Source organism: Mirounga leonina, unplaced genomic scaffold (genome assembly GCF_011800145.1).
Source record: "Mirounga leonina isolate KUSES-001 unplaced genomic scaffold, KU_Mleo_1.0 Mir_115, whole genome shotgun sequence".
Lineage (NCBI taxonomy): Eukaryota > Metazoa > Chordata > Mammalia > Carnivora > Phocidae > Mirounga > Mirounga leonina.
Genome location: NW_023270268.1, coordinates 4,471,924 through 4,486,950, shown reverse-complemented (window position 1 = coordinate 4,486,950; position 15,027 = coordinate 4,471,924). Strand labels below are relative to the sequence as shown.

Here is a 15,027-nt window from a genome sequence, read left to right as displayed (position 1 = left end):
GCTGTTCTGGCACCTGGTATATCCCACGTCCACTAGGCACTACCTGCTCTTCACCGTGACCAGACCTTGACCATGGCTGTTCTGGGAACTGAATATTAACCAGAGCGTTGGAGAGAAATTCTAACTAGCAGATGATTTGGATGATATCATATAGTACAAGAAATTTTTAAAATTATTTATTAGCTCACGACTATCGATTTATATCATTAACAATGCATTCTTCTGTGTCATTAAAGGGAAACCATATATAAGGAAGAGTTAACATTGTTTTCAAGATTCTAACATGTGCCCTTGAATTAAACTGGAGACCTTTAAAAATGAGTGATAGGAATACAGCATGTAATTACAGAGAAGAGGGGCCATTGGAGAGAATTTAGAGGAGGACATAGTTTTTGAGAAGGAAGACAGTGATGTTTATTGAGCGCTTAGTATGTGTGAGCACCTGGACATACTGTACTAGTAAGTACTATTACTGGCTATACAGATAGGGAAGTTGAAGGATAGAGAAGTTCGATAACTAAAGCCGACTCGTACAGCTAGTGACAGAGCGGGATGTGAGCTAGACAGACTGATCTAGGTTTAACTGTGACCCAACACTGCTTCCTGAAAGCAAGCATATATGTATGCCAAGGACTGCCACCAGTGTTCTCAGTTGGGAACCTTCTCTTCTTCTCCCATGACTTGATTATTAATAATGATAAAGTTATAGGCTAATTCAGGATGCACCATCTAACAAGTTTAGAATGCTGATGGGTGCTGAGTAATGTATGGGGGAAAAGTAAAGAATCTAAAAGGAGATCTGAAAATGCTAAGAGTAGTTTTGAGAGTGCATCCTGGCATGATGGCCCCAAGGTCGCAGCCCCAGTGCAAACTGCAGGGCGTGTTTGTGAACTCGCCCCATGTGATTTGATGCTACAGTCCAAGTCTGACACTAGTGCGGAGAGAACAACAGCAAAAGCAATAAACAATAACAAAAGCTTCTGCCGCTAAACACTGAAGTTCATACAAAATAGGTTCAGCTCAGCTCCAGGCTGAGGGGTCAGACAGCGGGAAAGGGTTGGGACTAATAGGCATGTCCTGAGTAATTTGAGGAGTCAGCTGATGCTGGCGGGGGAGGAGGGGTTAGGAGAGGGGATGGATGCACACAGCTGATGTGCCACAAGAAAATCCAGAGTGTTTTTTCTTTTTGACTTTCAGAAGATGGCTATTAATCACTGATGTGCAATATCATGTCCTTCTATCAACAGGACAAGAGCAGCACCTTCAACAAGAACAATGAGAATGCAGTGCAAAGACAATGTAAAGAGTCTGTTTCCACAGGTTAAAAGGATAGAAAGGAGACGGATTTAGCTTAAACTCTCCACACTTGCAAAGATGGACACAGTGAACCCTCTTTAGGGGGGATAGCTCAGCAACCACCATGAAGCCAGGGTTAGTAACTGGCCTTTTTGGCTGGCTTACAACCAGCTTTGAGCAGCCTGTAAACATCAGTCTCTGTTGTGCATACAGCCAGTGTTACTGAAGTTCTTGATCAAAAATGGACGCTAGCAATGGTGATAAAAGGCACAGGATTAGAAATGTTCAAAAAATAAAAAAACCCAAAATTGATATTTGAGAACTTTACTGCTTTGGGCGCTGAGAGTTAAAGTGTGTCCAGTCTCCTTTTCTCAGGGACTTGAATGTTAACAATGGCAAATATTTAAACAGTATGTCTACGTGACAAGTGCTGTGCTAATCACTATGTGAATTACCTAGTTTCATTTTCACAGCAACCTCATTTTGAAAACGAGAACTGATCCTCAGAGATGTTAAGTAAATCTCCCAAGCATACTTCATGTGTGGCAGAGTCTGTGTTCAAACCCAGGCAACAGGACCACGTGGACCACGCCTTACTCCAGAGTGACATGTAGGTAGGGCCAGGGGCCTGACCAGGACTGTGCCAAGTTCTAGGAGATACAGCATAGGAAGTCAATGCTGCCCCAAATCAGATGCTTAGAAGTGGAATCTGGACCCTGAGGGGCAGCTGGTGGAAGGTGTAGGGACAAGACTTCAGGATGACTGATGGGGGACTCTGGTGAACAGGAAAGACAGAGACAGGAAAAAGGAAAAGGGGAAAATGGGGGGGGGGGGGAAAGGTCGTGTAAAAGATTGTAAGGCAAAGCAAAATGGAAAACTTACTGGGCAGAGAGGAAACCAAGAGTCGGATGCTTAACTGACTGCATCACCCAGGCACCATTGAACTGACTACTTCTTTAGACCTTAGTATCCTCTTTTGTAAAATATAAGTCACCAGACTAAATTGTGAGTAGCTATGAGGATGATGGCCTTAAAGTTTTTCTCAGCTTGACCAAACTTTAGACGGGTTTCTTCCAGAGGAGTGTCCCTCTACCTCCTTTTTCTTAGAGCATTTCTGCCCCTTTAGGGTGTAAATCTTCCACTAGCCTCTTAGCCCAGGTATGTCTTTCTTGAGGATTCAGGAGCCATCTCTTTGAAATGTAACAATCAAGAGAACTAGTGCCCTTGTCTGCCAGTTTCTGTGGGAGGGTAGAAAGAAGACTGACTTTGATAAGCACCAATCAGCGAAGATGACTTAGTTGAATTCACCAACCACCTGTCTACCTTTCCCCAGTGCTTTTCCAGTGATTCACTACAGCACTCCCCTGTAAGTCGTTAGTGCAAGGTTGAGTTCAGTCTTTCACCCCTATTGCAGTAGTCTTGACCCTTATTGCCATAGTTATGAACAGAATCTTCCTTGTCTGTTTCTCTTGTCTGATGCAATTCTTCTTTTATAAGGACCCGGAACCATAAGTATTTTTTCCTGAATTAATAATTCAAGAAAATATTTCCAGATTCAGGGCAGAAAATTCAATAGAATGACCTGAAGCTTCTGAAATTACAAGAAGAAAGAGAACATCCAGGATGCATTAGCACTGTAATGAAAATAAACACGAAGAAGAGGAAGTGGTAGAGAGATGAGGTGTCTTGCATTGGCTCCAAAAATACTCCGGAATGTAGACAAGAAGGTGATAACAACAAGAAGACCCTTGGATGCCCAAAACAAAATACCATGCCATGTAAAATTACTAAAACAAAATGTAAGGATATCTTGTTTCTCCAGAGCATTTGTTTTCAAAGCATGATTTGACAACAAGCAATCTGTGTTTTTACAAATCCTTCAGGTGATTCTGGTGCAGCTACAGTCGAGAACCCCTGCTCTGGAGACCGAGAGAGAGGACGATAGTAAAACAATGTCCTCTGACCAGGGTGGAAAGAAATAGATGTCATACTCCTTTCCCAACCTCATAGCTGCAACCAAGAAGCAGCGGAGGTTATGGTACAAGCACCGTTCCTGTCCTCTCCACGAGGAGGATGCTGTGACAAAATGACATCATCTACCTCTGGAGCTGTGTGCTGGGCATCTGGTAGGTGACAGTCACTAAGCTCAGTGTCAGGGATACGATAAGGGAAAGACAGCCCAGGCCTTCAGAGCATGAGCTTCTGCAATAAGCTCCTTCCAAAATGTAGGAAAGCATGTCCCCACCTGGAGAAAGTCTCATCATTATCTATTTAAAGCTCAAACCTATGTAATTAGAGGAGGAGAAGAGTAACTTAAATGTCACAACTCCAGGCTTGATTTCTGAAAGGTCAAAAAAAGAGTTTGCAATTCCACTGCGAATAATGAGGCAAAAAATTGAAAACTTGTGCTGTTCTGAAGATCCATGACAGCAAAACTGACAGCTTTGCTTCATAAAACCATCTTGGGAAATTGTAAGCTTGTTTTGACATTCTATCTTGATCGCCTTTAATTTTTTTTCTTCTTCTTCTTCTTCTTTTTTTTTTTTTTTTTTTTGCTTTCCGTTCCTGCACCTTGACAAGCTTTCAAAAGGAGACACTTAGATTAAAAGGGAAAAAAAATGTCTGAAGCACTTACAATTTCTAATCATTCTTCAAAGAACATGGCATTTTAGCATTCTTGAAGTGTTTTAAATGTTTCCAAAGAGCTTTTCTTTGGAAGTGATTGGGGGTTTGGTGTATGGAGAATGACGATTAATTTAAAAATCTTAAGAGCTCTTTTGGTGTGCTGGCATTTTTAAGTGCACCATTTAAGGTCCTTGGTTTCTGCATTTTAAGGAGATTTAAAACTATTTAACCTTTCTTAGTTTACAAGAGCTCAAGAACACCACAGTGGGTTTTCTTGACTTCAGTTGCCGCAATAGTGGGATATAAGAGCAATTAATTAGAGTAAGACATCAAGAATTCACCATTGGTGATATGACAGAAGGCAGAAGGCAGTGTGAGCCCACCTGAATCTTTCCAAGGAGAAGGAAATATGTATATATATATAGTAGTGTCTGTGACTAAATGCTATTAGTTTTCTGCCTGTGTAGGAAAACACGAGATAATTTCTTAGGAGCATTTTCAACAACATAATTATCTTAAACCATTAGCATAATAAGCCTAGATTTCACAAAGAATGCCCCCTAGCGTGAGTATGAAGCTTGAATAGGAAAGTATTCTCAAATTAGGACAACCATGTCTAATCTCTGGTCAGTGTTGGCCATTCACCATCCCCGTCCCTGCCCTGCAAGCCCAGGTCTGTGAAAGCACCCCCAGTGTGTCTGACACCCAGGGCGTGTCACTGAATCACAGCTCTCGACCCCCACCCTAGCTCCGAACTTCTGAGGCAAAACCAAAACCAAACAGAAACATTACAAATTATCATCACACACTGAATTCATGGAGAACTACTGACGGGTCATCTGTTACTGTCCCGGGATTCTAAGAGGTACTTTGATTGAGAACATTTAAAAATAATTTGGAAACAATGGTGAGGGATTTTGGAGACGGAGGAGCTAGAGATGGCAGACCATGATGGGGATTTTTGGACTCATATGAACCCCATGGTATTAAAGCTTCCATCAGTTTAAAGTTGTTTCCAGGTCATGGTTCTCATTAGTGCTCACCTCCCAAAGACTGTCCATGCAAACTTGAACTACCTACCTCAAATGATCACTATTCACTTAGAAGAAAACACAAGGTTAAAAAAAAAGAGATACCTGCACCTGGCTACTTGGAACTCTAAGCCTTTCTGAGGCTCACTTTCCCTGTGGCAGTAATAAAAATAAACATGAACTCATGTTTATTGAGGGCTTATAACCTGCCAGGTATTATTCTAACTGCTTTGTGTATATTAACTCTTTTAGTCTTCAAATAACCTTGCAATATAGGGACTACAATTATTCCCATTTCTCAGATGAGGAAACCAGGACACAAATAGGTTAAATAACTTGCCCACAATCAGACTAACAGCATGCCAAAGCAGCGGCCAAAACTATTAATATTATAATTGCCTTCCAGTGTGGTTTTAAGAAATCGATCATAGTATTAAATTAAAAACAATAGCTAGCTTTCGTTAAATAGTTACCTTGTGAAGGTGCCTTGGTAACCATTTGTATATAACTAATTGAAATTTAACATACAATAGTTTGCTGGGGCGGTGGGGAGTGGGTAACATCATATTCTATAATAACCTATGTTTCATAGTGTGAAAGTTGAAATGACATGGGGCACTTATATCAAGAGGTTTTCAAATGGAGTCAGGAGGCCATTAAGTAGATGGGCGTTTGACACGTCCTCACCTGTAGAACCATGAACTTTTGAACCGGGCCAAACTGCAAAAATGCCAGCCCAAACACCTACAACATGCTACAGTAAGAGACGGCTTAGGGATAGCCTTTGAAACTAATTATAGTCAATCAAAATCAGAGTTGTGCCACCAACACCAATCAAAAATTCTTTGTAAACAAGCATTCCCTTCTTGCTTTAAAAACCCCTGATTTTGCTCCCAACTGGGACACCATTTAGGTTGTTACCCATATCTGTGTACCCTGAATTGCAATGCTTTGATCCCAAATAAATGCTCTTGCTCAATTATTGCCTCCTGACAATTTTAGGTTGACAACAGATAAGGAAACCGAAGATTAGAGAGGTTGGTAATTTGACCTAGGCACACAGCTAGGAAGAGACAGGGTTGGTATTTTCATTGCGCCTTCTGACTTCCCAGATATCCCAGCAATTAATATCATCATCATTAATTAACCAGAAACCACAGGGAATAATGACTGTATGGGTTGGGTGGAATCTAGGAAATACATCAGGACATAAACCCATTCAGTACTAACTACCTGCTTTGGACAATTTCCCGGTACTCCTGGTACTGGATGTGCTGTCACCCCTGGTCAGCACCGTGATGCCCCCAAAACTTGCCGTCTTGGTCATGGCGGGCTTGAGATTGCGGTTGGAGCTGTCAGAGTCTGTGCTGCTCCAGGCCCTCTGATGGTCCGGCCACTTGAGCTCATTCTCCGAGCTGCTCTGTCGACTCCCGGATGTTCTCCCTGAGCCATCTCTGTTGCCCCTGGAGCACAGCCATCGGAAAGATGCACAGGGACAGTGTTACATTCCATGAGAGGTATGGATCTAGAGGTGGACCTTTCTTGGAAGAGCCGTCTACACAAGACCCTTCTTGTAACCCTTTCCATTAAGCCTGTTGCCTCACAAACTGTGCCACAGATAGCTCGTTGATGGGCAGACAGATAACATACCACACATAATGTCATGTTTACAAACAGAAAAACCAAACCTAGAAATGTCAAACCATCCCTCTGCCAGTGAAGGAGAAATAAGTAGAAAAGACTTGGTATAAAATACAGTTGTTAACTTCTCTTATGGAGAGGAAAGGAGGATAAATTCTCCTGACCCAAGTCAACAATGAATTAAGGTTTGGGACCAATTATGATCTTGAATGATTCTGAAAGCAACTCCCACTGAAGACAAGTTTGTCTGTCCCTTTAGCATTAAATAATGGACCGTGAGAAAATGCACACAGAGGCAGTGAAGCCATTTATTATTTTCTAACTTGATGAGATGTCTATCTGAATTCATTAAGGCTTTGGCAGTCAGCACAGAAATCAGAAATCACGGAAATTACTCTGTTGACCTAGGGTAAGAGTTTTGCCCGATGAGTTTAACCTTCATGGGCAGAGGAAAGTGTCTTTTAATCCTTTTCACATAGAAAAACTTGTGATAATAACAACACCAGTATAAACACTACACTGACAGGACACTTTCCAAGGGGATCAATGGAAATAACAAAGCTCCATAGGTGAAAGAACACATTGGTTCAAAATCCAAATTGAGAAAGAGTGAATGTACGGGAAGAGGTCCAATAGACAGATGTGCTTTCTGAAGACTCCAGAATATCTCTAAGTAGAACACAAAATTACATGTGTTTTATAGAGAAAGTTGATGAAATTTGCATTTTCATTGGTTTCCAATCTGCTTAAAGAGGAACTTAGTGAATATTTTCAAAGCTTTTCCTGCAGTTGGAAATAAGACATGATTAAAATACTCTAAGATCCTCATGGATTATAAATAAGTAAAGGGGACATAAATCATGGGCAATAGATACAACCCATAATTTCATTATCACTAAACAATGTGACGTGCTCAAGTGTTGATCCAAATCTCACAGATGTGGTCAGTAGCTTTGTTAATAGATAGTCTTCTAAAGACAAAAATAGACTGCGGAGATGTTAGGAGTGTGTGCATCTGATCGAAATGCTCACCAACAAAATTGTACAGAAGGTACACAGAAAATGTTCACTTTTGTTTCAACTTTACCTAATAAACTTTTCTTTTGTTTTATGAGAACTTAAGAAGGTAAATGGATCCAAGAGATAAAAAAAAATGAAATGGCTCATCTATGATAGGAACTTTGTAAAACGAGGGGAGGATAGAAAACTCACAAAACAAAAAGCACTCAGTGCCCTGCTGTCCTGCATCAATGTTTTCTTACAGTCTCTCTGTTAGCACCTCAGGATGGCTGGGTTTGGAAGGAGGAACTAAAAACAGACCAGATTGTGAGCAGAAAGTATCACACACTCACCAATGGTCAGATGGCTTGAGTTCTTAAAACTCCTTTGAAATTCAAGAAAGCCAGAGAAGGTGGGGGTAGAGGGAAAAAACCCAGCCTCTTCGAGGGTGTGGTGTTCCATTCCTGATTGTTTTCCTTTCAAGTACCAAATTCAACTTTACTCTTTTCACATTTAATTCTGATTAATTTGACCGGTCTTTGACAAAGCTTGGCAAAATCATTATTTAGCCACTGTGAATGCACCAGGGATGTGACAATAGTCTCACTTGGAGCTAATGGGGAATATTGCATATAGGAAAAGATTTGGGGTAGTCCTTAGCCTCAGCATACAAGATGCCTCAGAAGGAAGCTCTCCATATGCAGGTGATGATCATGAACTCTGCTTGAGTTTCTCTCTCCCTATGCCCCCTGCACCTCCGTGGGAGGAAATGCCAGTGTGGCTGACCTGTCTGCAAAGCAGTGTCCACCACTATTCCTGGGTGCAAACTAGTGTGCTGGAGTTTGCAGGCTTCACTCTGGCCGTGGGTAACTCCTCTAGACTTGTCCCACACCCTTGGCCAATAAGGCAACCTAAGATTTCCTTGACTTCTTCTACCTCTATTCTCCACCAGTTCAAATCAGCATCCCAAAGTCAAGAGCTCTCAAAATTCCCAAAAGAGGGAATTTAAGTTGCTGCTTTAGAGTTAGCATTAATGAGTGCATCTAATTCTGATTTATGGATCTCTATTTATACACTGAAACAATATTTTATAGCTCTACCTACTGATTATTCACCTTAGCACTGGCAAAATGAGGTCCAGAATTGAATTTCCTATCTATTTGTGTATAGAATCATAGACCTCATAGACAAACATAACCACAAGTGCCTTCCTATCCCTCCTAAGCCCAGTCTTGGTCCCTTCCTACCAGAAACCAGGAAGACAATAGTAATGAGGTGTCTGGTCATCAAGAGGAGTTGGTCCTTGTGTATGTAATGAGAATTTGATCCCAGAGTGGTCATAAAGCACATACTTGAAGTTCTGTTTCTGTGCTGATTAATATAACTAACAACATTTATTTTCCTTCATGTCTGTACATGGTATTTTTTTTTTTACCAAGTTAGATATGATGTACACTTTGAGTTGCTTTTACTATTGTGTGGATGTCTTTGTGCTAAGTCATATTCCTGAGTTTCTGTGCTTGGTGACTCGGTGGGTGATGGCACTCACATTTGTAATGACTGATCTGAGTAGATGGTAACTCTGGCTAGGGACCGGATTTGGAGCTATGTGAAACCAATTGGCCTAGAGGGGCAAGAACCCACATTTCATATATTTATCAGCCTAAGCAGGCCAGATCTGGTGTGAGTACAGGAGTACTAATAAATTCTCCTTGCTCTTCTCTGGGTTTTCAAAGGAACAATGCAGAGTTATTGTTTTAATTTACAAGTGTGATAATAAATGGTCTATCAATACAAGGGGAAGGCATTAGACTATGTAGTTCAGCCTAGAAAAATGAAGGACATTTTTTAAAAAATCTTTTTATTCCTGCCAAAGTATGAGGGGAACAAATTAATCCAACTTTTCTAATGATGAGGTCCTAAATTCACATTTACTACAAAAAGATACTTTTTGAGCACACAATCCGTTTTTTTCCTTAGTCTTTTCTTCCTTCTAAGTGGGCAAGAGGTTTTGTTTGTTTGTAAATGAGTAAGTTTTCTCTCTCCTGCAACAGAGATGAATCCTAATATTCATCAAAGCAGTAACGTATTAAATATATGCATTACATATTGAGTACATTGATAACGCTGTGTATCCTTTTTGCCCTATAATGAATATTAGAGGTATATTTAATAGGGTAGTGACAACATGGGTATGGTCCCTCTGTTTTCATGGAGCTTCCAGCCTAGTATATAACTTAAAATATACAATATTAATATATAATAACTACATATACATCCATTCTCTTTATCTTACACAGATCTTGATTTAAGTAATTCATCATAATTGGAAGCAATCCTGTACCTTCCCTTGGAAATAAAATCTGTGCTTGAAAAACATATTTGAAATATTATGATGGATAATCATAATAAATCAACTACTCAAATGGAGTTATCATTGGTGTTTTTTTCCAGTATCAAGCATGTATATATAATTGCAAACTATCAGAGAAATTTTAACTTGGTGTAATTCACCAAAGTTGAATCTTAAATCAGTGTACTGCCAAAGTTAACCTTTGAGGGGAAAACAAAAACAAAAACAAAAAACCCACCAAAAATGGAAAATCAGAGGAAGAACCTGAAAGGATTATATACCAAGCAGTAATTTCCTGGTCCCATAGCTCAGCATTATCCAATATGGCTTCAGTACCAGCTCTGTAACAAGCTTTACAAAGATAGAACCAAACATATTTATTTCATGAACAGATATTTTACACTAATACACTTATATTTAACATTGATTCTGCCACATAATCTGAAAACACAGTTTTAAAAAAGTAAGCCATACCAACCGAAAGAGCTGTCTTTTCTTATAGGTCTCATTGCATATGTTACTGTCTTCCAAGAGCCTACTGGAAATGAAAAACATGGTTTTTATGATATAAAACCTAATGACTCTAAAGGCCCTGTGCTAAATGGATGTGTACTCTTTTGTAACAGTACTGCTCTTGCAAACCAACCCCGTGGACTATGTTTTAGGTGCATGATATTGAATTTTGCAATAATAAATTAATGACAGCATGATTTTTCCCCTATCCTAGGATTGAGGTACCAATACTAGATAAAAAGGAAAGGAAGAAGAAATAGAACAAATGGAAGAGGGGGAAAATAAAAGAAATTGATGTTTAATAGATATTTAATTAAATATACTCATTGTGATTTTTTTTTTCCTTTGGGTAATATTAAAGTTATCTTTTTTTATTTTTTATTTTTTAAAAAATATTTTATTTATTTATTTGACAGAGAGAGACAGCGAGAGCAGGAACACAAGCAGGGGAAGTGGGAGAGGGAGAAGCAGGCTTCCCGCGGAGCAGGGACCCTGATGCAGGGCTCGATCCCAGGGTCCTGGGATCATGACCTGAGCCGAAGGCAGACGCTTAACGACTGAGCCACCCAAGCGCCCCTAAAGTTATCTTTTTTTGGGGGGGGGTTGCAGAGAATGAAATACTGACATTCCAAAGGGGAATTTACTCAATTAAATTTTTGCTTTTTGGAAATATCAAGACTTGTTCGTATATGCAATGCATGTATGTGACCAATTATTGTAATGATGAATATAATTCAATTTGAATCTAAGGAACACTTAAAGTGCATTAGCAGTCTTTTTATGCAAGATCCAAGTAAATGAATAAAATTTGGGCATAAGGCAGGGAAAATGATTGGCTGGATGACTAGGGAATAAGGTTTCCCACGAAACTGAATTATAAACACTCACTTCATCGTTTTAGTTAGAATATAGAATTTTGGAATGCTTCATCATCATCCCTAAGATGTTAGTGCTCATGGATTCTTAATTTAACTGTAAATAGAGAATATTCATGTAAATCTGAATGGATTTTTGAGGTTGCTTTTGAATGCCTTCTTTAGACATGTTTTCTACTTTCATCTATTCTTCTAGAAGAGGCTGTTCAATGAGGGGGTTAGTTACTCAAAGATTTCTAACTGCTAATATTAAAGATAGCTTTTTCCCCCCAAGCATCTCTAATGCCCAGTTTAAATTTTCTCTAAGTACTAGAATTTAATCAAACTGCCTCCATTTTAATCAGTTTTACAGGGGCACCCATTAAGCCGACCCCTGAAATAAAGTTAAGCACCACTTTCTGAAGGGATACCATATTTCCATTCCAACTTGCCCACTCTGCTGCACCTTAAATGTGATTAAAACAGTTAGTGTGGAATTCTTGAATTCCCCTTGAAAACCTGCAATTAAATCAATGGAGCATTTCAATATCTATGTCAGTTTAGAACTATTTCTTAGAAGTATATGTTAAATTTGAAAACCTTTGGCTCATATGCTCAAGACTTTGTATAAGTTGTGTAACCCATTCATCCCTGCTAACTCCCAAGTTAGTAAATTTAGATCAGTTTAGATAGATTTCCAAGTTAGATTAATAGGTTGTTTAGAGTGAGAAACTTAAAACAATATTATTCCAATCATTGTTTGCATAGCTGTATATAATTATGGGGCACAGGAAGTGGCTAATGATACCCAATATACAAATACAGTGAACAGTCTCGTCCATAAGCCAATGAAATTGCAAGTTCATTTATGCTTTGTAATGCCTGGTAAAGGTAACAGGAAATAGACCTCTGGAAGGACCAGAAGTCGAGACTTTACATAAGGAAAATGTACAAACTTATGTTTGGAAGTAACAGAAAAATATTTCCCCAAATTAAATAGTTTTTATGCATGCTAAATAACATACATGTGTACGCATATAAGTGTGTATGCATAGATATATGTATTTACTTATACATATATTCAAGCACACACTTATATATGGGATATATACCTATGAATATACAGGACACACATGACAGACTTTGTTCCTCTAAAGACATGAAAAAGCAAATTTCATTTTACCTGTTTTCCACAAAAAGGCTTTCCTGGGAGCAAACTGACTGAAAAATAAAAAAAGGCATTGTATCAGACGTTCTGGATGTGCTGAGGGATCCCAAATCCTTGCCTGCTTTTAAAACTACTTTTCCCCTCCAAGAGGAAAAGAATTAAGAAAAATATGTACTATGTTTTGAAAAAGTGGAAATAAAAAAGGAAAAAAAAATGGTTAGAGTTAGAAGTGTAAACCATTCTCTTTCTCTTTCAGCACACAAGTACTTTTCCATCACGGCATCTCCAGGTTACGGATAGACTTAGCCCGTTTAGCATCAAGGTCAGGAGAAGAGAGATGTGAATGAAACTGTCTGAGAATCAGAGAACCATGTGACCATCGGATCCTGAGCTAGCAGTTTCTTCTGGGGCTACGGAGATGCAGCTCCCAACAAGAGCCAAAGGACTGGTTCAAATCAAGGCAGAGCACGTGCACTTAGCACGATCCACCCTGAGGATGGGAGAGCCATAGAACCACAATCCTGCAGTTATGACCTGGCAATGATAGACTCTCTTGAAATAAACAGACTGACTGCAAGACTCTCAAAATTGAAGAGATGCCATCAATCAATTTGCAGGGGGGGGGGTGGCGCAGAAGACATGTGGGAACAAAATGAAGCTAATCAGGAAAAAAAAATGTCAAGCCCATCTAATATTTTGTTTTGTTCTGTTTTTCACACAGAAAAACAATGACTTTCTTCTTAGCTTCCATTCCCCTAGCTATCACTTCTCCACTATCTTGTGTTTAATACACATAAGGAGGAGAAAATTCCATTACCATTACAAGCTGGGAAAGGCAAATTAAATTTTAACAAGCAGAAAAAGAGAAGTCTAAACCAAATATGGTGCAATGGCCCTATAACATAGTGACTGTGTTTAGGAATTAACAAAAAACCATTTTCAAAGTACTGAGTTTCTAACCATAAATATATATGCCATATTATATGTGCAGATTTTCTAAATGATGAATAAATGACCTGCTAAAGGAGACTTAACAGGTCCATTTTAAGAGAAAATAAAACTAAAGTAAATAAGGACCTTTTAATATCGAATTTTTAAAAGATTAGCTAATGTAACCACTACTCAGAGAGGAAAGCAGGATATTGGTTTCTCTGTACATTTTGTTGAAGAAATCATTTCCTTCCACTAAACCAAAGGGCTAGCTTTGGGCATAACATGTTTTCCTCAGTGGTCTGAATGTTTCAGTGAGGGCATCTCTAGAACCATTTGTAATTTAACCTTTGTGAATTTAACATGCATCCTGAGTATCAAGTGCACAAAAATCTTATTTAACAAAAAGCAAAAAGCCAATTAAGAAAAAAGCTTTTCAGAAAATATCTTTTTTTTTTAGTTTTTTTTTTAATTTGACATTTGTATTTATAAACAAATACAACTTGTGGACCACTGATATTATTCCTGTGGAGATCTCTTTATAGTAAGTGAAATATCCCACTATCTTCATTTCCTTTAGTTTGGTTTTACTCCCACTTTCAATCAAGTCATGGAATTAATTGTCTCAAGTATACATTATGAACTCAATACTTTGCTACTACTCAGCTCTTGTAGTTGGGAAGAGGTCAATTATGTTTATAATGTTCTGGCTGGATAATGGAATTGTTGAAACTTTACTACTTCTTTAAAAGAGTTGATCAAAGACATACTGACCTCTTCAGACTCATTAATCCAATAGTATTTTGAGGGAAGTTAAGCTGCCATAACTCTTTGAATGAAAAAATAAGGCACCTGCAAGTTGAAGATAACTTTCCCAAAAACGTATCTCAAGAGTATTTTTCAATTTTTGTGCAAAGGTCCTAAAGATTTATCGCATGATCTTCCAACACAGTTTCATAAATAAGGCAGATATGGTTATGGGCTGTGATTCAGTAGCTGATGAAAATAAACTTTAAAAAAGTTATTAATATAACTTGTGAATTTTAATAGCAGAGAAAGATAAAAGTGTCACCGTAATTAAGTGCAGCATTCAAAGCTGTCACTTACATGCATTCTCAGATATAAAGGGCTCTTTTTTTCTTTCTTTTAAGTAGAAAATAGTTTTGCCTAATGGGTTACAGAATTCTCTCCCACACCCCACTCCCAATCCAGGTGGCATCACATGCCCTTCTCCATGGTTGTCACGGAAGAGAGATCCCAGTGCATGCTGGGGAGACTGCGGATGAGCTCCTCCCAGAATCCCTACTTACACATAAATATCTTTCAGAAACCATCCTCCAGACAAAACATGTCTTTCTCAAATATATTGCTTTAGCAACGTAACTTGCCAAAGCCAGCAACATTGCATTGAATTAATCATAAAATAAGCTGAAATTCTTGCTGAAGGAAACAAGAGTTATATTTCAAATATTTCTGACTACAAAAATACACTCACTTTTTATTTGAGAACTAAATTGTTGTGTGCCTTGACTTACAACAACTTCATTCTCAAATAATAAATGTGCCTTACCTCAGGCTACCCAAATTCTCAAACTATATTGAAATTATTTTTCTAGA

At 38.7% G+C, this 15,027-nt stretch overlaps 1 protein-coding gene across 14 annotated transcripts in view; it reads right to left on the bottom strand.

The window, feature by feature from the left end:
- Positions 1 to 15,027, bottom strand: part of ARPP21 (cAMP regulated phosphoprotein 21) — a 155,079-nt gene that overhangs the window by 66,433 nt on the left and 73,619 nt on the right. For 9 of the 14 annotated variants that reach the window (XM_034991723.1, XM_034991713.1, XM_034991813.1 and 6 more), the window contains 3 exons: positions 12,496 to 12,533; positions 10,424 to 10,483; positions 6,183 to 6,415 (listed from right to left, as the gene is read on the bottom strand). In XM_034991723.1, the coding sequence (XP_034847614.1) occupies positions 6,183 to 6,415; positions 10,424 to 10,483; positions 12,496 to 12,533 (331 nt within the window). The remainder of the gene's footprint in view (positions 1 to 6,182; positions 6,416 to 10,423; positions 10,484 to 12,495; positions 12,534 to 15,027) is intronic. The other 5 variants (XM_034991768.1, XM_034991822.1, XM_034991798.1 and 2 more) reach the window with 2 other exon arrangements.